General features: G+C 34.0%; 1 protein-coding gene across 1 annotated transcript in view; it reads left to right on the forward strand.

Annotated features, from left to right (window-relative positions):
• The first annotated feature begins 7,063 nt into the window (after positions 1–7,063).
• LOC147071286 (uncharacterized) overlaps positions 7,064–22,128 on the forward strand; it is a 32,250-nt gene continuing 17,185 nt past the window's right edge. The window contains exons 1-10 of the mRNA XM_085948563.1: positions 7,064–7,256; positions 9,491–9,698; positions 10,200–10,395; positions 12,808–12,927; positions 14,409–14,586; positions 15,822–15,962; positions 17,347–17,469; positions 18,688–18,771; positions 19,376–19,519; positions 21,116–21,281. Coding sequence (XP_085804689.1) covers positions 7,146–7,256; positions 9,491–9,698; positions 10,200–10,395; positions 12,808–12,927; positions 14,409–14,586; positions 15,822–15,962; positions 17,347–17,469; positions 18,688–18,771; positions 19,376–19,519; positions 21,116–21,281 — 1,471 coding nt within the window. The 5' untranslated portion in view covers positions 7,064–7,145. The remainder of the gene's footprint in view (positions 7,257–9,490; positions 9,699–10,199; positions 10,396–12,807; positions 12,928–14,408; positions 14,587–15,821; positions 15,963–17,346; positions 17,470–18,687; positions 18,772–19,375; positions 19,520–21,115; positions 21,282–22,128) is intronic.

Genomic DNA, 22,128 nt, shown 5'->3' on the forward strand with positions numbered 1-22,128 from the left:
CTTCTTTAAGCGTCAATTACATTGAGCTACTTTACGAGCTGTTTGTTGGCGAATTTAAAAGCGGGCGATTCAGCTACCGCGATTTGATGATGACACACAAAACTTTCCATTCGCTGAGAAGCCAACAAACTAGCGACTATTTTGACAGAACGTAGTTCGTTTTTTACCGGGAGTTCGCTACGCTCTACTGCGCAGACGCAGATCATAAACAATAGCATAGACTAATATACTTTAGATACGTAGACAATAGATACGTAAAAAAGCATAGATTTTTTTTAACATATTGTGGACATTACAAATTATAAGTTTAAGACGTTCACAACACGACATTTAGAAACAAAGATATATAAATATAACAGTATTACATAAAAAAAGAGATAGATCAGTAGATAAACTAGATAGGTACAAGGAAGTATACTGGATGAGTTAAGCAGACCCTATTTTAAGAATTTATAAAATAACGTCCACCTAAACTCATTCTCACGTAGATGGAATATATCAACACCCGAAGCAATTTCGTTGAACATAGTTTTCGCCTTCCCAATTGGCATTACCATTGGCAGGTTGGTTATGCACCTTGGGAGGATAAACAACTGATGGTTTCTATTTCTAAGATAGTTATCAGGGACACACAGGTCAACACTGCCCAGAATGGCAGAGTTCTCATTTATACCTCGTATAAGTCGAAAAAAATACGTAGCTAAATAAAGATTTCTTCTAAATTGCAGACTGCAGTATGTAAGCATGCCTAAGAGAAAGTCACTTGGATAAAGCCACGGATAGTATCCATACAACCTCAAGTAAATGAGTCTCAAGATTTTTTTCTGTACCCTCTCCATCATAAGGCCATACTTTAACTGATGCGGTGCCCAAACAATGGACCCACTCTCAAGTCTGCTTCGAACTAAAGAATTAAATAAAAGTTTCATTTGTAATCATTGTTTGTGTCATTTATAAAAAAATCGTAAACAGCAACGGCCCTAAGTTTGAGCCCTGGGGGACACCAAAAATGTGTAAAAGGTCTGTGACTGATAAAGGCTGTACGATACGCATTGTTGACGGTTCCTAAAATAACTCCCGAATAGCTTCAAAAATCGATCCGACAATCCAATAAGTTGGAGTTTTTCCATCAGGATGTCATGATCGACTTAAAGAACGAAGACTCGAAAAACAGTCAACCTGGTGGCCTCTATCCAGTACCGATGACACATAATGGGTAAATACCATCAGGTTAGTTTCTGTTGATCGGCCTGCTCTAAATCCATGCCGTTCATTTATTATAAATTACTCAATTTTTGGAGAAATCATGTTGTGCATGATCATCTCAAGAACTTTTGCTGGTGCAGAGAGAACAGCTACCAGCCTGTAATTTTCCACTGATGACTCTGTACCACTCTCATGGATTGGAGTAACCTTCGAAATCTTCAACGTTTCCGGAAAGATACATGTCTCCATTGCGAGATTCAATATATATAAAAGCGGGCCATTGACAAAGTCAATACAATCCCTTAAAAAAAATGTAGGAACATAGTCAGGTCCCAAAGTGCGAGTATTCTTTAAATTTTTAATAAACTTAAGTACATCGCCCTCATTAATTGAAAAAATATCGACGGATTGGGCACCACATGACGGTTTTCCTGACGTTGAGGCAACATCCAGATTTGGAATACTACTTGCGTAGACAGACTTGAAATGACCAGCAAATGCTTCCGCCACTCCATGTCCGGTCACTTCTTCGCCCTTCCAACTCATCCTATCCGTAAACCCATCATCTCTTCTTAATGATTTTACGTAATTCCAAAACAATTTAGGATTTTCGCGAATGCAATCTCTTACCGTTTCCATATATGTTCAATAGGCCCGTCGAACAGCTTGTCTCACTTTCGAACGATAGATGCTAAACATGATATAGTCAGTCTGATCATTCCCAGCCTTCCATGCTGTATGATAGTTATGCTTGACCTTAATGTCCCCAATAATCTCCCGAGAAAACCACCTCGGGTATCGCCTTCTACCACGATATGGCGACTTCCTCGAAAAACATTGATCAAAAATATTATATACAATATTGTAAAAAAAATTGTACCGCATCATTCACATCACAAATCTCGAGCAACTCACTCCAGTCCACTTCACTCATCAACGAGTAAAGTAGCTTGAAGTTTCCGCCTTCAAACCTCCACCCGCCGAATTGGTTGGTTTTGTAAAAGGGAATTGGAGTCTGAAGCGGACGAGTCAACCGAAACCTGAGCAGAAAAACTAAAGTTGGATAATACACATCTTCGCGTACAAGAGGAGACATGCACCGTGAAAGCGATAAATCGACATTGCTAAATACCCTATCCAAAAGTCCATTGCTAGAGTTAGAGACATCATTATGCTGAGAAAATCCAAAAACAGAACACAGAAATCCAATGTCATCGCTGACTTTTTACCACTACGCGCTGAGTTAAGATTAAAATCTCTCATTACAATAATCTTTCTATCTCCAATCAAGTTGATATTAGATAGCATATTCTCAATAAAACACTTATACATCTCCAAGTCACTTGCTGGTGGAAAATAAATGATGCAAACGTAAATAGTGTCTCCGTCGCAGGTCAGTTTCACCCAAAGGTCCTCATTTTGAGTCTCCAAAGCACGGAAACGTTCGGCCTGTAACCTTTCCATACTTCTAACCCCCATAAGAAAATCCCCACCCTGCCTGTGGCCTATGTCGGAGTCTCGATCACTCCTAAAGACTGAGTACTCACTTCCAAAATATTCACGACTAAAAACACTATCATTGAGCCATGTTTCAGTTAACCCTATGATGTCATAGTCATCAGCTAAAACACTGCTCAAAAAATCGACATATTTTGTTTTCAAGCCCCGAACATTCAGGTAGTAGAATAATAATTGCTTAGGGCAATTATTATTTTTATTGTTATTATTAAGTCAGCTACTCGGTAGCCGTGGTGTTTCCATCCTGGCAACCCATTCTTTAATAAATGAATGGCGGGGCCAATTTTCCGCCTTCAAAACCAACGTGCTTAGCTTAGTAGGGATCCCTACCTTAAATGAAGCGTAATCACCTTTTGACTTCAATTTAACTATTGTGAAATGAACGGTACAATAAGTATTTTTTTTAATATAATTGTTCATATCTGCAACTGTGGTGTCGCGATTTAAGGGGTAGAAGTGGTAATTTTTAACCACCTCCGCCCCCCTCACCGCCCCACCAAAGCTACCACGAATCGCAATGGCTGCCCTCTTCCTCTTCACTACCGTTGACCAGTAGTGGAGTTTCCAAGAGATACATCATTTCCTGATACCGGTGTCCCCTCAAATTTCTGAGACGTTGAGGCCTTGGGCGTGACATCTCGCTTTCCCGCTGAAGTCTCCTTTGCACGAGTTGCGTCTTTCAAATCTCCGGCAATTTTTTTGGATCTTGTTAGATAATAATATACACAAGCTAGCGAGTTGATATCGTAATATGTCAATATTATTGTGTTGTTGTTTAATTTTCTCCGGCTCTAGCGCTAAAAATGAAGTGGAACGTAAATAACATTGTGGAATTTCTTAACGTCTTCCAGCAGTACCCTGTGCTATGGAATATAAAAGACAAAAACTATTGCAACACAAAATTAAAAGATGAAATTTTCAAACATCTTTTTAGTGAACTTAATGAAAAGCAGTTAATTGGGGGAATGGATGCGAAACAATTGAAGGCAAAAATTAAATCTATTAAAAATGTATATAGACATGTATTAAACAACCGAGGAAATTTATTCGCCAAAGCTGACATGGTTTAACAATGGAAATTATTTGAATGAGGTTTTGGCTACAAGAAGCAGCCAATCAAATTTGATGAGTAAAATATTATTTATTTTAATGTCTATTTATTTAGAGATCATTATAAATGCACTATTAATCAGAGTCCAACTTTCTCCCATTGCACAGGCAGGGGATGTTCTTTTGTGAAGTATGTAGCATATGTTCGTCTGACTTCCTCAGCAGCACGTCTTTAATTATTGCTGCCTAGATTATTAATAGGCTGCAGAATGTTGGCACTTTCCCTCCAGAGCCAAGGTGTTATATTCCCAGTGTTTAAGTCCTCTCTATCCACTGCTTGTTATGGAAAGTAGTTGTCTGGAGCAATCTTTCGTAGCCAGTTATGAAGACTGCAAGCAGCCCAAATGACTTTATCGATAGTTTCGGGTTTCAACTCAATTGGTCTTGAAAATACTCTAAATCGCCATGCAAGTATGCCAACAGCATTCTCTACAACTCGTCTGGCACGGGAAAGACGATAATTAAATATTTTTTCAACATCACTGAGATCAGTTTTACTGTACGGTTTCAGAAGATTTGCTTTTAAAGGGAAAGCATCATCTCCAATAATAACGCCGTATTCAGGAATCCCAAGAATATTGCTTTCCATTGCAATGTTCAGAGTGCTATCTCTGAATATTGCACTGTCACATGCTCGGCCATAGCAAATAATATGATACTATAGTTTTTTTGTAATTGAAGTAGGCTGAACCGGAACATGGAGGTCTTTTAATGGTGACGTGTTTCCCGTCGATGGCTCCAAAACATCTAGGAAAATTCCAACGCTGGAAGAATTTCTTTTCGATTTCTTTCCATTCATCAACTGTTTTAGGTACCTGCAAACAATAAAAGTGATAAATTAAATTAAATTAAAGTAATATTTTAAATAAATTGAAATCAGTAACAGATTTGTATTACTTCTAGGATCTGTCACAAAACAGCCAAGAAACAGTGCCAGATGAGGGCAGTGAAAGCTGTAGGGAATCTGTTGAGTCAGACAACGACAACAACTGCCCAGAAAAACGCTGCAAGAACAACGCCTGCAAAAATGAGACCACCAGCGACGCCAATGAAAACGGTTAAAAAACGACCAGCATCCGAAAAATATCATTCTGAAATATCAGAAGCGATTCACCAATTGGACCAAATTACACAGAATGCATCTGAATAGAAACCGTTTGACATTTTCGGAAAGTTTGTTGCATCTGAGCTTCGTCAGCTACCACAGCGACAAACTACTACAGCGGGAACTTCAAAACTCTATCATTCGTTCTAAGCTATCTTCTTCAGAGCATGTCGTTTATTTAAGCCCACAACAAGTTATCGATAGTGCATTTTCACCATCTTCTAACCATTCACTTGCTTCGCATTCTGTCTCTTCAAACGAGGATAATGACGTTTTAAGACAGGCTATGTTTAATACATTTGGGGCAAGTATGCAGTAATACTATATTATATTACAACTATTACTATACTAACTTATAACTATACTTTCATCAAATATATTCTTACAAAAAAAAAACTGTTGTTAATAATTATTCGTAGTAAATTAATTTTCACTCACCTCAATAAATGGTTGAAGAGCGCGAGAAATCGCCGTAAGCACTTCGGGCAAAAACTTTGATATTGTTGGTTCCGGAATTCGAAACAGGTATTCCAGAGACTTGAAAGAATCACCAGTTGCTAAATAACGTAGTGTAACTTCCAGTTTTGTGACTACTGGGATTGCCATTCTCATTTTCGTATCTTGTTTTTTGAGCATTCCATCTAGCATCTGCAGTAAATCATCAAAATAAGTACAGTTTAATCTCAAAATATTTCGATAAGCCACATGATTTTCGTCTTTCAACTCTTTCAGTAAACTGCTCGATGCACCATATTTCTCACGTCTTTTTGTCCATGATTTTACCCACAATCTTCTGTGCCTCAATTTCTGCTTTTCTTTCCTTTCTAATTCCTTTTTGATAGCATGAGCTAAATTAACGACTCCCGCGCGAATTACTTCCGTCGACATTTTGTATAGGTACTACTGATTGTATATAATAATTATATTATACTGTATGTAATGTATTGTATTCAACTGCTTGTAGTTATTTAAAACTTGTTTAGCAAAAATGCTTGCCGAACAATGTTTCCATTAACGTCAAAACGGTCAATTTCAAAATGAGTAGTTCGTTTTTACCGCCACCATCGCTCTAATAATGTTCTGTTAATTCAAACTTCCACTCTGCGGAGGTCCGTATGATCCTATTAGGATCGGACATGGTCAAAGGAAGAAGTAGGTAATATAATCGCCGAACCGTTAATTTCGATAGTTACGTCTGTATTTGCATTAAAGTTAATGTTTGGCACGGAAACTAAACGCGCATGCAATATGTGAGGACAATCGGCGCGATTTTTCTTTAAGTTGGGTTATACAATAATAAGAAAGATATCCTAGCTTCTCAATACCTAGGTCCATGGCAAATGACTTTCACATTTCTATATTATTCATCAACTGTTCTGAGATCTTAACAAATTGACCCAATTCATGTGAAATATTAAAATTTTAGTCCTTCAATATATTGTTTATCGACGAAATACATCGCTGAGTCACCCTCGCCAAGAGGTCTTCTAAAGAACAAGGCACTCTCAAGGAAAACTAAAACAACCTTATATAAAACTTTCCTGCGCCCAGTATTAACATATGGATCAGAATGCTAGGTACTCAGCAAATAGGATGAGAGAAATATGGATATCTTTGAGAGTAGTTTTGAGAAGAATCGTTGGGGCTGTTCAAGAAAGTGGCATTTGGAGGTCAAGCTAAAATGAGGAGCTGTACACACTTTATAGGGGGCGAAAAGATCACGTGGCATATAAAATTGCAGAGACTGCACTGGATCAGCCACGTGAATAGAATGTCGGGGATAAACCAGCAAGGCGGACTATGTACGCAACCTCTGAGGGTAAGAGAATACCTGGACTAATGTCAAATGAATTTGTACCTAAGCACCTAGCTTAGCACTAGCGAAGCACCTACCTATATGGCCGAAGCCTTACGTTTCGATAAACTACTTGTTGGAATAAATATATACACAGCAAAATATTCTGCGACATTGTTAACGAGACATGTTGTTCCATTTGTCCCCTAGTGAATACACGGCTTTATTTTTTACAATGTTTGCTAAAAACAAATTTGTCACATGATACTGATAGTATTTTCTTTAAATATCAGCTCATGATTCCGGCTTCTTCATTCTTACATAAAACGTTGACTTATAAAAGTACTACTCACAAGATCTTTTTTGTGTTATTTATTCTATTTCCAGGTCTGTGTTTTTTAAACTATCAAAATGTCAAAAATATCTTTTAAAGAAATCGAAGAAATCATGAAATCTATGGACACACATTTGGGGCGACAAATTTTGATTAGTTTAAAGAAAAACTCTGAGAAAATTAATCAGGTGAGATACTACTTATGTAATTCACTCTCTTCCTTTTATCAGCATACTATTCATGTATGGTCCTACTAAATTTAATAGAAAAATAGAAAATAACAATATAACATGCAAAAAAAACAAATATCATTATCACTGTGAAGCATAGGGCTCTTGAAACACTTTTGCTTGTTAGCGCGAGGGATAGTTTCCAATACTAGTGTCCTAATAAATTTGAATTTACATGCGCCTGCCAATTACCTACGTGGTCGCAGCCATGATTTATTCTGGATCGGAACCGTTTCCTCGTATCAAGCCTATCAGGCATCATTAGCGAGGGGTGCAAGATTAGTAAATGCGCTCCCTAAAGACATAGACATTTTCAGTGATGTACTTTGCGTTTTGTTTTTGAAACTTTATTTTTCTGTGTAAAATTGTATGTCTTTTTTTTCAAAATTTTATTTTTCTGTACTTCTTTATTTTTCTGTACTTAAGTATGTTTTGATTTAATTTGTTTTTCTGTTATTATTATTATTATATTCTATATTGTAATATTTGTTATAATGTAAATCTAATGTTGTGTACGTCTCGAATTTAGATTTGTTATGTCTAAAATGTTTTGACTTTTACGAAGTTTAGTTATTACCCATACTTTAAAACGTTCTGACCATGGATCAATTTTTAGATGTTTGTACTTGATCCATTGATAGTGTATATGTCAGCGTAGTCTTCTTCCTCCACGTCATCCTCGTGATTGAGGATAATGATCACTCTATAATAGGTATTGCTGAACTCTGGATCAGCTTTTTCCATTTTCCACTGTCATATGAGTGGTTCACAAGCCAGGTGAAACAAGTATATTCTGGTTATATTTGAGTGAACTAGGTTCAACTCTTCTAGGTACATTTAAGTTTTTCTTTACGAGCAATCATACCCTTGCAGAATTAGACATACTCAAATTATTATGTTTGAACTTAGTTTACTCAAAACTAACCAGAATGGACTTGGTTCACTTGGCTTGTGAACATCTCATATTATGTTAGCCTTGCGGTGAATACTATATATGTTTTCCAGTGAAATTTTTAACTTTATCGGAGTTCGCCCTCTTGTCTACCTACTGCCAAAAACAATTAACTTTTCAATACTTTTCGAATCCTGGCGAACAGCACACCCGGTGAATTTCAGGAATACGGCACACAGAAGAAAACTTCTATCGAAATATTCGTTTTGTGTTACATCCTTCCATACAGGACATCCTCAGCAGCCGTTCTTAGCAGCACGCCGAAAATATGTCGAACATTTTCTTTTTCTTAACCCGTAATGCTCTACAAGATTTCACTATGATTCCTTCCACACCGTCAAAAAAAGTTTTTTTCGCTGTTCATAATGCTGGGAGGAACCAATAATGTCATTATAAAAAGGGGAATATATTCGTACAAAATAAACAACATTGTTAAAGATGAAAGTCACATCGGAAATGGATGGTTTTCACAAATGAGCGACAACTGCGAAATGGTGGATTTTTACTATAGAATGAAAAATAGTTCTCGCTTGTCAATACATCATTATAACTAATTATCCATAATAGCGCCTGTACATGTGCATGGAATTACTGTCGGCAATAGTGCTTATTTTAAGCTATCATGGCAATAACTGTTTACACGTAAAAGTGCTGACTGTTTCTCCAAACTCATTCTTCAAGAATAAATGAGGTGCGATGTTGTCATTTTATAGTACTATCTGACAGGTCGTATTGAAAATCGGTTAAGCTCAAAATGAGTAGTTCGTTTTTTTACCGGCATGTTCGCCCCATCGCTCTACTGCGCATGTGCAGATCGAAAATAATCTTACTTGCACGTTGAATTCGGAACCTTCCAAAATGGTTTGACTCATGCACGCAATCTTGCCAACTGCAGGATAATACATGTTTCCCCATATATTTTCTTACTGTGCACAGTAAATCTATGCACGTGTAAACGGGTATAAACACTAAAAAATGAATAGGTGTATCGATGAAAAATACATTTTGCTTTTCTCAGCGGTTATATTAATTATAATAATATTTTAACATGAGCATAATATAGTAATGTATATATTATTAAAATCAAATATAATAATACCATATCAGTACCCATGTTGTGATAATATTTAAAGATAATAAACACTTCAAAATGTTTAATTATAAGTTTTATGGTAGGTACTTATTCCAAAATTATTGCAATGATCCAATACCGATTTACTCTACTCTACTTAATTTTCAGATAAATATGTCCACTGGAGAAACTGAGACCCATGGATCAGTGAGACTACGCAGTATAAGAGTTGCCCAAGCCTTAAAATCTCGAGGAATTGGTTTGGGGAATGTCATGATGCTATGCGGAACTAATCACAATGATTTAATTATTCCTATGATATCTTCACTCTATATTGGTACATCGGTTTTGCCACTTTCAGTGGATATGACACACAGTAAGTTATATACATTTACAGTGTCCAATAAAGCCTTGAATATGTGATTTGTTGTGCTGGTTTTTTGTCGTATCGTATGCAGTATACACACATGAATAATATGTAATTAATGAAATCCATTTTTATACGCTCTACAGTAGCGTTTGTAAAATTATGTTTACGGTAAAAGTAAGGGTATTTAGTATATTTGTTAATACCTACATCCACTTAAATTATGGTGTTGTCGAGTATTGATACATAATTAAAATTTGCATCGCACAACTGCATATTTTAAAATATCAACATTATTGAAGTAAAATAGCAACTTTTTTACTATTAAAGCGAATATTATGTGATGGGTATTTTTTCTCAGTCATCTGGTCGATTTGCTACGCCCCCTCCCCTCAGAGCCCTATCACCCCCTCCCCCTTGTAGGGGCCTTGCTTGTAGGTATTGTATATGATTTTTTTGTTAGGTCGTATTGATGTTTCGAATTTATTTACGATTTTGTGTTTTTTTCAGTGGAAATAAAAAAGAACGTCGAATTAGTTAAACCAGATATTATATTTTGCGATGTAGAGGCAGCATTTAAATTTCAAAAAGCAATTACCGAACTGAACGTGTCTCCAGAAATTGTGGTATTTGGTGGATTTCGCCAGAGTTCCTTCACACCATTTCAAGAGTTTCTGAAGCCAACTGGAAATGAAGAGAAATATAAGTATGTTTAAAACAATTATCTTGATTTATCTTAAAATTATTAGATTTTCTTTTATTTAGAACATTATTCCTAAGCGCATAGAATTTCTAGTTAGACTGAAAAATTACAATGACATTATTTTCGTAAACATGAAGTCACGTCGTATTCCGTTATCATTGTTGTGGCCATTTAATTATTAATTAATTGTTAAGAATATTTAAATTGTGCAAACGACGCAATATAAATTGTAATCTTATGAATTAATAGTTAATATAATAGCGAATGTACACGTGCATGGAGTTACTATAGATCTACCATCGTAAATTGGCAGCCGGTCGAATTTGAAACTAAAATTGTCTATCGAGGATAAATTTGTCACAAATGCCATTTAATTTTACAACATGTTTCTCGAATTATGGATTGCGCTTGCGTTTATTTAGCTCTCATGGCGTCAAAATATCAAAATCACATTATATTTAGTGTTGATAAATAAAATATACCTACCTATTAAAAAAAGAGATCAACAAGTGAAAAAACCTTTTTCCTTAAATAAGGAATGTACCTAATACATAATTTTATATTTTAAATAGTATTTTATAATCGAATGAGTGTTTGTTGCTAATTGTTTGTACATTTGAAAACATAAAGAGCATTTTAGATTATTAATAAACGAATGTGACCTTTTAATATTTGACATTATTCGATAGCTACTTAGCACCAATTATTTGGTAAGTATTTAAAGTAAGCTATATTTTAATATAATCAACAACGAATTATGTCTCCACGAAGAAATTAGTGTAGACATCCGAAAATAACTCCGGGCGATTGGGCGTTATGACAAATTTATTCCAGACTGAGTCAAATGTTTACATTTTGAAACGTCAGTATGCAGGATTCGGGGTATATATTTTGTTTTTGAAAATACAGAAGAAATAAGTATAGTGCATAATGGCAAGTAGTTCTAAAACAGTTCGTGGAAATGTCAGAGACATCATTCTAAAAGTATGTGCAATTCTGCGATGACGAAAAAGGACAAAACGAAATGATTATTTATATCGATAATGGAATACAACGGCAAGTCGCCATGACAGTTGTTCAGTATTACCAAGTTGCATTTATATTACAACGCAAGTTATTTCTTATTTTTGTAAGTTTTGTTCAAAGTTATGATATAAATAAAAATTAATGTCGGATAGCAATATAAATGAATACTTACTTATTATTTGTGTATGTAAACGGATTTATAAAGAAATTTAGTGTATTAATTAAACTGACATTTACAAGTTTGAATTCCATAATATGACCTCGACTGGTTTTATTTTTACTGTAAATGGTCCTAAGAGTGACACAGAATCGGATGATAGTCTATCTGGAATTAAACCATTATAATAGTAGTTATATAATTTCTACATTGTTTGTGTAATTTATAGTTTGTTATCGTGTTTTATTTAAAATTCCATTGATTTTGATACTATTTTACTGTCTTTAGAGTGAATTTAATTTATTTTCGCCTTTTTTATTATATTTTTTCCATGACTAAAATATACACAATACTACTTTATACTTTATACAGCAACTGTGTGTACTTTAAACTATCACGACACGTAAACGTGTTGATTGTCTCTCTAATCTCATTATTCAAGAGTGAGAAAGATGCGATGTTGTCATTTTATGGTACTATTTGACAGGTCGTAAAAATCGGTTAACCTCAAAATGAGTCTTTCCGAGGGGTAGTTCGTTTATTTGCCAGCAGGTTCACCACTATCGTTATACTGCGCAGACGCAGATCGAAAAAAATGTCTCATGAAAATTCAGAAGCTTCCGAACTTTTTTGATTCATGTATGCAATCTTGCAATTGGAGGATAATACATTGGCCGTGATAATACGTACTGCCAGTAGTGAATCCATGCATATGTAAAAGAAAAGGGGTACCTAACTTTAAATAATTAATTGTCACGTTATCAATAGTTTACTGAATTAATTAACGGATCCAGGATACCTATTCCCTAGGAAGATATATTATAATATAGGTATACGTATTTTTTTATTAATATGTCACATTTTTTATTAGATGTCACAGAGAATCGATACTCAGTATAATTTTCGGTTTTTGACTATTATTTAGTGGAAGATTTTGTGGAAAATTATAATGGAAATTTTGTTTAATTATATTCATCATCCTATAAATCAGCGATACACAACTAGTAGATCGCGGTTATCCAGTGGGTCAAACACCTACATCTACATTCTAGTCATAATTCTGAAATTATATTTATGTTACCTTACTAAACTATCGATTTTTTTTATAAAAATGCTATTCAATCGAAAAAATTAACATCGAGCATCACACATATATTATTAGAGTGTCGTTATACTACATATTTAAAAATATTTACAGTAAATGTACTTAATATGTTACATTTTTTCAATAGGGCAACAGATTTTGACCCTAAAACAGTCATCGCCTTCATAGTTATGTCAAGTGGGACAACTGGATTGCCAAAAGGGGTTTGTCTGACTCATCTAAATATGGCTATTTCAATTTTGCTGCCGTAAGTATGTTTACATTGCCTATGGCTTCCACCATATCTATAATAGTCATGAATAGGGAATCCAATCCCGAGCCAAAATTCTGATCCCGGGATTTCGGGATTACAATCTGACAATCCCGGGATTGGCATTTTTTCCATTGCTAATATAAAAATTTTATATTTACAAATAACATTGATAAAATCGGTCAAAAATAAATATAGTATAATGTATACTATTTAAGACATTTGTTGTTGGAAATACATAAGTTTAATGGAGTAAATAATATTGTAATATAAATAATAATGTGAATTTAATATGATATTGCTGTTTTTGATAGTGAAGACTTAATGAATGGGTTAGCGAGATTTAAAATAGTAAAGCAAATCATGGTGTACTAGCCGTAGTGTATAGCCTTTCCGCTTCATAAATCTAATTAGTCAGCCAAATATGAAACTGCCATAAAACGTATAAGATCATGGTGGAATTACTTTGTTAATAGTGCGAAGCATTGTTTTTTTCTAATCTTTCTCATTTTTATTAATGTCTATTTTTATTTCGTTTTTATTTTATTTTACATAAAAATTGATAAAAAATCAATCCCGATAGTTCCGGGATTATGTTTATAAATCCCGGGATTCATAGGTATCGAAAATAGCTTGGGATCCCTAGTCATGAATGATCAACAAAGTCTTGAATGATCAACTCGCAAACATTTTCCGAAACCTGATATTCAAATATATATATATATATAATCGCAAACAATCTCAAATTGCGCAGAGAACTTAACAATACGTATTGGTTAGGTATTATAAAAAGATACTTATACATCTACAAGAGAAAACATTATTTTGATACTTATAAAACTGCATCATGAGTCACTTTTGCAAGCTTAAAACTCGGGGAACTTATCAAAATATTTAAGTATTTTGGTTGTTGCATTTATCTACCAAAATTATAGTCGCTTTTTATTACAATGCAGATTTATTATTGTATTTATTTTTTATTACATTCAGGATTTCGGCTTTTGCGAACACGATTTTCGGAAAGTTGATCAATCGGCATTTTGGCAAATGAGCCAAATTCATTGCCTACTGCTATATTTTTAAATGGTATGAGACTATATCAGCTAAAATATAATGGCGAAGTAAGCTATACCTAACTCTAAAATGAATTTAATTAGGTAGGTACTAGACGTGTGTCAGAGTCAAAGGCTACCTGCTTATAGATAAAAAAAAGTTACATGTCCATCTAGCGGATATCATTTTGTGAACGCTTTTAAAACATGAGAGAGCCAAAGCGATGTCTGTGAACGCGTTCGAGGACAAATTTTGTTATTAATGACCTAATCAATCAGAACGAGATATGAAATGTAATTGATACAAAGATTCACGTTCAAATTTAAGTGACTCATTTTCCATGACAACTAGGTAACTATATTATAAATGTCAGTTGAATGGATATTACAACTATTATTATTAATAGCGATATATTTTATTTTCAGGAAAGTTTTGGGTAATTACTCGTATAATATGGAAAATAGCGTGTTGACATTTTCTTCGTATGTTTGGTATACTGGCATATTAACGTGTCTCATTTCTATACTACTCGGTGTCACGCGCATCCAAACGCACCATCCATTTACAGCTGAAATGGCGCTCGATGCCATCAATAAATACAAGGTATTCTACAACGTTTTTCTTAGCTCGTATTCTCATTTGTCCGGTACAAATCTTGCAATCGATTTTTAACTATTTTCCCGACTAGCTATACATTTGAAACTTTTAGAATATATCAGAACAAGATGCCAATGCATTTTTTTAATACTTTTAGCCATCTTTAAGTAGAATTGAATTCATTTTCAGTTAATTTTGTTTTGTATGAAAAGTTATTTCGACACCATTATTGGTTGCTAGGGGCTGGGGTCCTAGCAACTAAATTATTAATATATACGTGCGTTAGTATGGAAATCAATATGACATTTCAGTATTATTTCTATCAAGTACAATTTTTTTTGATCGTTTAAGCTAGTCAAGTCAAGTTTATATGTTCAATAGAAAATTTAAAAACGTTGTATATAAAAAGTTCTTTTAATCTTGTAATTATTTTATTTATGTATAAGGAAGTTATGAAGTAAATAAATGGTTACACACGCCTAGAAAAAAATATCGCATAAAATCTAACTATCGCCGTTTAAGTTTTTTTGATATTCGATTAGTTTCTTTATCTCGTTGTAGTAGTGCCGCATGTATATTATGTATATTATCATAATTTCTTTTCCATTTTCGGACTTATCACCCTTTTTCCCTCCACCGTGATAGTTAATAATGGTAGATTGAAAATTAAATTTACTCATATCAGTAGGCAGGTACCTACTTGAAAACATATTTTTAAAAACACGCAGGTACTTGTGACAAATTATACATACGCGATGTATGTTCATTTAAATTCTCGCAGTTTATTAATTTCAAAATAAACACAATGACAAACTTGGCGGCTCTCGTGGTTTATATAAAATAATATACCTATAATATCATAGTTTAAAAATTTTTGAGGAAATTTTTGTACCTAATTTTGGAAACCTGTCAAAAAATCAACGCGTATTTTTCTACGTTTTTCGTTTCTTTGGAATCAAGAGATAAAGTAAAATAGTCAGAAATTACATAAAACATAATAATTGAGTTTAAAAAAATACGAGGCGATCCGAATTATTTTATTATAATATAAATCACGGAGAATGCTTTTGACTTGCATGATCACTTATTATAGAAATTACGGAATTTTTAAACATTTTCTCAAAAATTATATTAATTTTTATTTAACCTTGAGGGCGGTCCTGACCCCCAGACAGCCCATGTGAGCTTATCTGATTTGATTTATTACAAGAGTAAATAATCATATGTTTCGTGTCTTTTAGCCACACTCAACCCTTTTAAGTCCTGCCATCATCAGTGATATGTTAAGGAGTCCGAAAATAAAGGATTGCGACTTTTCGTGCTTCCATAATTTTGTCTGTACAGGTAGCATTTGTACGTATGAAAAAATTGAAGAAATGCAGGTAATAATCAGCCATTATTCTCAGACATGATAATATATCATTATCAAATATATTTACCGTCTATTAAGATGGAGCATAAACACATGCAAGTGAAAGTAAAAAAGGAACTCTGGAAATACTCAGTGGTCGGCTTAGAGACTTGGAGACCAACTGGTTACTGGGTGATTTTAAGCCTTGCCCCTACGATAAAATTAAGATAAAAACCACAGAACAGATAATAAATAGAATACCAATAGGCTATATTCAATACGCCGCATGGTGGAGCAGGCTTTTGAATGTGTGAGTGTCCTACGAAAATGAATCACGCATTATGCACGTGCAATAGTGTGTGTAATACATCAACATTAAATGAGCGTAAATGCATAAACCGAGAGCAGTTTTCAGTATTCGACGTTAAACGTATTCTAGACATGTGTGTAAGCTTAACCCGGATTCATCCTTACTCGAGTCGGTTACCTGCTATCGCCTTACCCGTTGTGTATTTCAGTTCCCATTATTTCTGAGTTCTCTGATAAAAACCATATATTCTAACTACAGACGTACCTACGTACGTAAAAATAACAATGTATCTATAGTCTATACCCTATCCAATTGTCATAACTGAAGATAACGGTGTTTGCACGTCATAATAACATTAATGTTTATTTTTATATACAAGTACATATCTGTTTGATGTTAGTTTCAATTTGTGGTTTAATAATTGAGTGACTAGTTTGAACTGTTTCGAGGCCCCTTCTAAATCTATAAATTGCACCATATGCGTCAAATAAAATCGCCGCTGGGAATACTGCATTACTTTTCATACAATCTGTCAATATATTATGCAGTTTGGTGTTGTTTCTACTGTACAAAAATGACACCTACGTCAAACTTAAATTGCCTTCAACGATTTTTATACGGAAACCACAGAAGGCTTTGTATGTAAGAAGGTTTAACCATGGCCCCCATATCCTGAAGCGGACCCCCAAGATAGGATCTTTGGCGGGCCCTCTACCTATCGCTAACGATAAAGGCAGTGTGTTAGGTAGCGTTTTCGCGGTAAAATTAATGTGTTTTTTTTTGCATATTTTAATACATCCATTTGAATAATGGAGTTGGTGAATATTGATAAACAATTAAAATTTGCATCGCACAACCACAAAATTTTAAATAATAATATTATTGAAGAAAAATAGTGCCGCAGGCGACTATTTTTTACAATTAGGGAGAATTTGTGATGTGTGTTTATTTCACTTGTCTTGTCGACTCGCGACGCCGGGCCCTTCCTGAGCTCTGGCCTCCAGGTTAAAGCCATGTCACCCCCCTTCTTTTTGGGGGCCATGGGTTTAACACATTTGATCTATATGTTATATCATTTGATAATGGTGAATTTTATTTTTAACAGAAATATATTGTACATGGCCACCTTGGGACTTATTACGGTATGTCGGAAACAGGCGTTTTTTCTGCTACAACTAAGTATAAACGAGGTTCGTGTGGACAGCCTAGGCCGTGGTACAAATGGAAGGTAACCTCGAATTATTGTCAGTCCCAAGTATTATTCCTATATGATCTAGCAATTTTGTGTATTCGTCTACATACTTGCAAAATCGCATCTGGCATATGACATTAAATCTAGCATTTTTTCATAACGACTCTAGCTTTAAAATGTTTTTAAAACATATTTTTTTTTATAAAATGGTTTATCAGATATGAGTATTCGAATAAATGTGAATACTATTTATTTATTTATATTAAAAAAATAGCTCGAGACCGATCCTAATAGAAACATTCGAACAAAACTCAATCCGATTTGACACAATACTCGTATGTAGACGAGCTATAAAACATACGTAATTTGGAAACATCTCATGTAAACCCACACGATTTTTTTTTAATACGACACCCCACGGTACTTCAACCTGTAACCGCTGGATTTGCGCCAAGATGCTTTTCAGCGACGGACATTCTACTAAATTGTGACGAATTTAACTAGTAGTTCTTATATGAAATGCTTATAAAATTGCGTTAATAATATTGACTATCGGTTTTTGTTTATTAAATCAAGGTAGGTATGAATAAATGACTTAATTAGTAACCAATATCCAGATTAAAATTTTTAGTTATAACGTACTTGCACTCGCTAATAATTTAATAAACTATTTCTTTTATTCAACGAATAATTCACATGATTTGAGAACGTAACGGCGGCTCTCGTGGTGCAGTGCGTAAGGCGCTGGCCTTCCATTCAGGAGATCTGGGTTCGATTCCCAGATGAGGTCAAAATATATTTACATATTCTAATATGTAAATTCCTCAAGCCTGGGAGTTTTACCACTATTATTGGGCGTCACGGCCTATTGTAGTGTTTAATAAAGAAACACATACACCACCAACACACCAAAGAAACCCGGGAGCTGGTGGAGAAAATATCTAGTTGTCTGCACTATGACGCCCGCTCTCGGTTTCGAGTTCAATTCCCAAGTCTAGAAATCTTTTTTTTAATGTGTGCTTGGCCCCAGTGAATGCATACATTTCACGTAAGAACAAAAATCTTTTCATACAAAATTCATTGTCTGGCCCATATATTGCACTTATAATCGAATTTAGTAATTTAACTATTCTTCACTACTTTATCTGCACCATGGAAACAGCTCGTAAATTCGACATGTATAAGATTTTTTTCCAATTAAAGCAAGTTTTTTCAAAGACATGTTATATTATTAATTGTAATGTTTTTTTAAAGATTGTTGACCCGGAAAATAAAAAAGAACTGGGCCCCAATGAAGTTGGCGAGCTGATGATTACATCCCCTTGGGCTCGTTTCAAAGTAAACACTCTTTATTTATGTTTAAATACAAAAAAATATGGATTTTGATTCAAATATTTCAAACGAAAAGAACTTTTTTTTATCCTGGTATCTGTCTCAAACCGTAAAATGTACAAAAGGTACAATGAGATATAAGTAAAATTTAATTTAATAAAAATTTAAAACGGAAGAATTTTCGGTTCTTATTTATTTAATGAAAACCAGCGGCAAAAAATTTTTGAAAATAGCTAATACACTGATTTATTTGTTAGGTTATGTTATCATTCTTGAATTCATGAATTTTGGCGAAATCAGCTATGAAAATTACGATGCTCCCGCCTGGCTTCCAGTAAACAGACTTGTACCGAAATTTCTTGTCCACGATCAAATTGCTGTCTTTTTTAAATGTCTATTTTAATGCCAATTGTCTTTTTTTGTGAAATGTGAAAAAATGGTAAAATATTGGTACTATTTTTTGTTCAGTAAAATACTGATGATGAACAAATTATAAATTCAAGTCCTGTTACCTGCCACAGTCTGCCTACCTTCAATAGGCATCCTTCACCACCGACTTGCATTGGTGTGTATAATATTTTGTTGTCTAAAACAACTATTATTTTTCCAGACCTATTACAACAATCCAAAAGCTACCACGGAAGCACTTGATGGAGATTGGTATCGAACTGGAGACTTGATGCATTATGATGAAGAGGGAGATTTATTCTTTGTCGACCGCATCAAATTAATGATTAAATACCGCAACTATCAGGTAAAATAAAACATAAATAAGTTGCCTAATATTAGAGACAGGAGACGAGATTTAATTGAAAGTTTTTATGGTTCACAGAAAACTTTCTTTCCTACCAAGATTTTCCATTAGAGTATAATTTATACTATGACATCTTATATCCCTGCTCTATTGGCATGAAAGTCAAATGATTAATATTCTTTTTTTCGCATAGAGCACTCCAAATCTGCAGACTTTTAAGTCCGCAGACCAGGTTCGTTGGATTTAAAACATGTTTGATATTTTACTTGCAGAGTTGTCAGAATTTGTCCGTTAACCACTACGTGAGTTCGAACTGACAATGATACGCAATAATTAGGATTGAATAAAACATACAATAAATATTTTTTTTATTGATTAGTTGATTAAATTACATATTAGAAAGTGACAGATTTAGAAATTATTTATTATTTAATACAAAAGATAACGAAAAATTTGTGTTTTTTTCACTTCAAAATTATTTTATGAAAATCTACATGTGGGTATATAACACAAAATACCAGGAGCACTCAGTAGGCACAAGGCCTGAACAAAAACGAACCAAAAGTGCGAGTGAGTAAGCATTCGGCACGCTTATATCTCCGCACTATGCGTTAGAGTAAGATAGAATTTCTACGGCTGAATTAAATGTTTTTTCAAAACGTTGCCCGTAAAAATGGATTAGACTGATTATATTCATTTAAAAACTGTGAGCACTGAAATGTATTGTTTTTGTGATAAATATAAAGTTAGTGGTAATTTTTTTAGTCATTTTAGTAGAACACATTGTTAACTATGTTGTGTTTAAATTTGGTAGCCATACTGCGAAGCAACACGATGGTATAATGTTTCATAGTTAAGTTGATAATAATAAAATCGAGGTTCTACTTTGCGTTATACGCAAGAAACACGGCTTCATTTTGCTAAAAAAATAAGCGCTCTCTATTATATCATTACTCTGAGGGTAGGTATAACGATAAAATTTAACTATCACAACTGTCAAAGCTCGCCTTTATTACTCGTTCGTTGATCGTCTGTTAGTCAGTAGCAGAGAATTGACAAATCGCACGACTTTTCGGACATTTGACTCATCCATCAGTGAAGCGCCTGCATAAGAGTTATTTCATACATCAATTCGTCGCTCCAAAGAATTTTCCCCGAACCACTAAATTATAAATGCTTACATAGGTAAATTTTAAATACCTTAGAAAACATACATAGTAGGAGAAATCCTGAAAAATACTTATGCCAAGTAGGCATCGAACCTCAGATCTTTTCACTGTCCGGGTGACAATCTTCGCCAAGCTAGAGCGGCCGCTTTGTAATTAAATCGATCTAATCTAATTAACCTTGGAGACCGTATGTATGAGATTAAATTCGCACCTAGATCAGTAGCTCAGGGGATATAGAAATCTAGAAATATAGAAAATAATAAGTGAGGTTCGATTCCCAGTTGACCTAACTTTATTTTAAGATTTGAGATATTTCAAAATGATGTATTTTCCATAACAAGAATTTAAAATTCTTAAATCTATTTTATATTTAATATACACTAAACTATAGTTTGTATTTTTCATTTGTCTTAATTATTATTTAAAGGTAGCTCCGGCGGAACTGGAGCAAGAGATATCCAATATTCCAGGAGTCAATGCCGTCTGCGTAGTCGGTTTACCACACCCCGATGATGGGTTCCATCCAGCTGCATTCGTTCAATTAATTCCAGGATCGGCTGTTACTGCCGAAGATATTGAAAATGCTGTCAAAGGTGAGCCAATGTTATTAAAATAATCTAATAAAAAATATAATTACCGCTCGCTAAAATGTTCCAAGAATAGCGTGTCATCCGGTCTCAATGCTATTCTGCCATCTGTAATTTGGGTAAATGTTCACGGTTAATTTACCGGACATTCGTGGATTCTTGGATCTCTCAAAAATCATGACGCATTCATTGATTTTTTGTCTATTTTATATTTTGTAAATATATTATACATATATTATATTCTAATTATAACTATAACAGGCAACGAGGCCCAATAACATAGTGTAGTTAAATTTTAGTGTAATTAGTAATAGAAGAGAAACAATCATAAACACCCAGAGTTTGAGAAAATCACATAAACTTATTGTAAATAATTACAAGATAAAAAAAAACTTTTTATATAAAACGTTTTTAAATTTTCTGTTGAATCATATAAACTTGACTTGACTAGCTTAAACGATCAAAAAAATTTGTACTTGATAGAAATACTGAATAATGAAATGTCATTTCATATTGATTTCCATAGTAACGCACGTATATATTAATAATTTAGTTGCTAATACCCCCTAGCAACCAATAATGGTATCGAAATAACTTTTCATACAATACAGAATTAACTGAAAATGAATTAAATTCTACTTAAAGATGGCTAAAAGTATTTAAAAATGCATTGGCATCGTGTTCTGATATATTCCAAAAGTTTCAAATGTCTATCTAGTCGGGAAGTTAGTTAAAAATCGATTGCAAGATTTGTACCGGACAAACAACCACCGGATAAAGAATACGAGCTAAGAAAAACGTTACCTATAAAATATGAATAGGAACGAACATACTTTCAAATTCAATTTCATTA

This window comes from Rhyacophila brunnea, unplaced genomic scaffold (genome assembly GCF_057557595.1).
Source record: "Rhyacophila brunnea isolate RB1 unplaced genomic scaffold, BYU_Rbru_1.0 scaffold_20, whole genome shotgun sequence".
NCBI classification, from domain to species: Eukaryota; Metazoa; Arthropoda; class Insecta; order Trichoptera; family Rhyacophilidae; genus Rhyacophila; species Rhyacophila brunnea.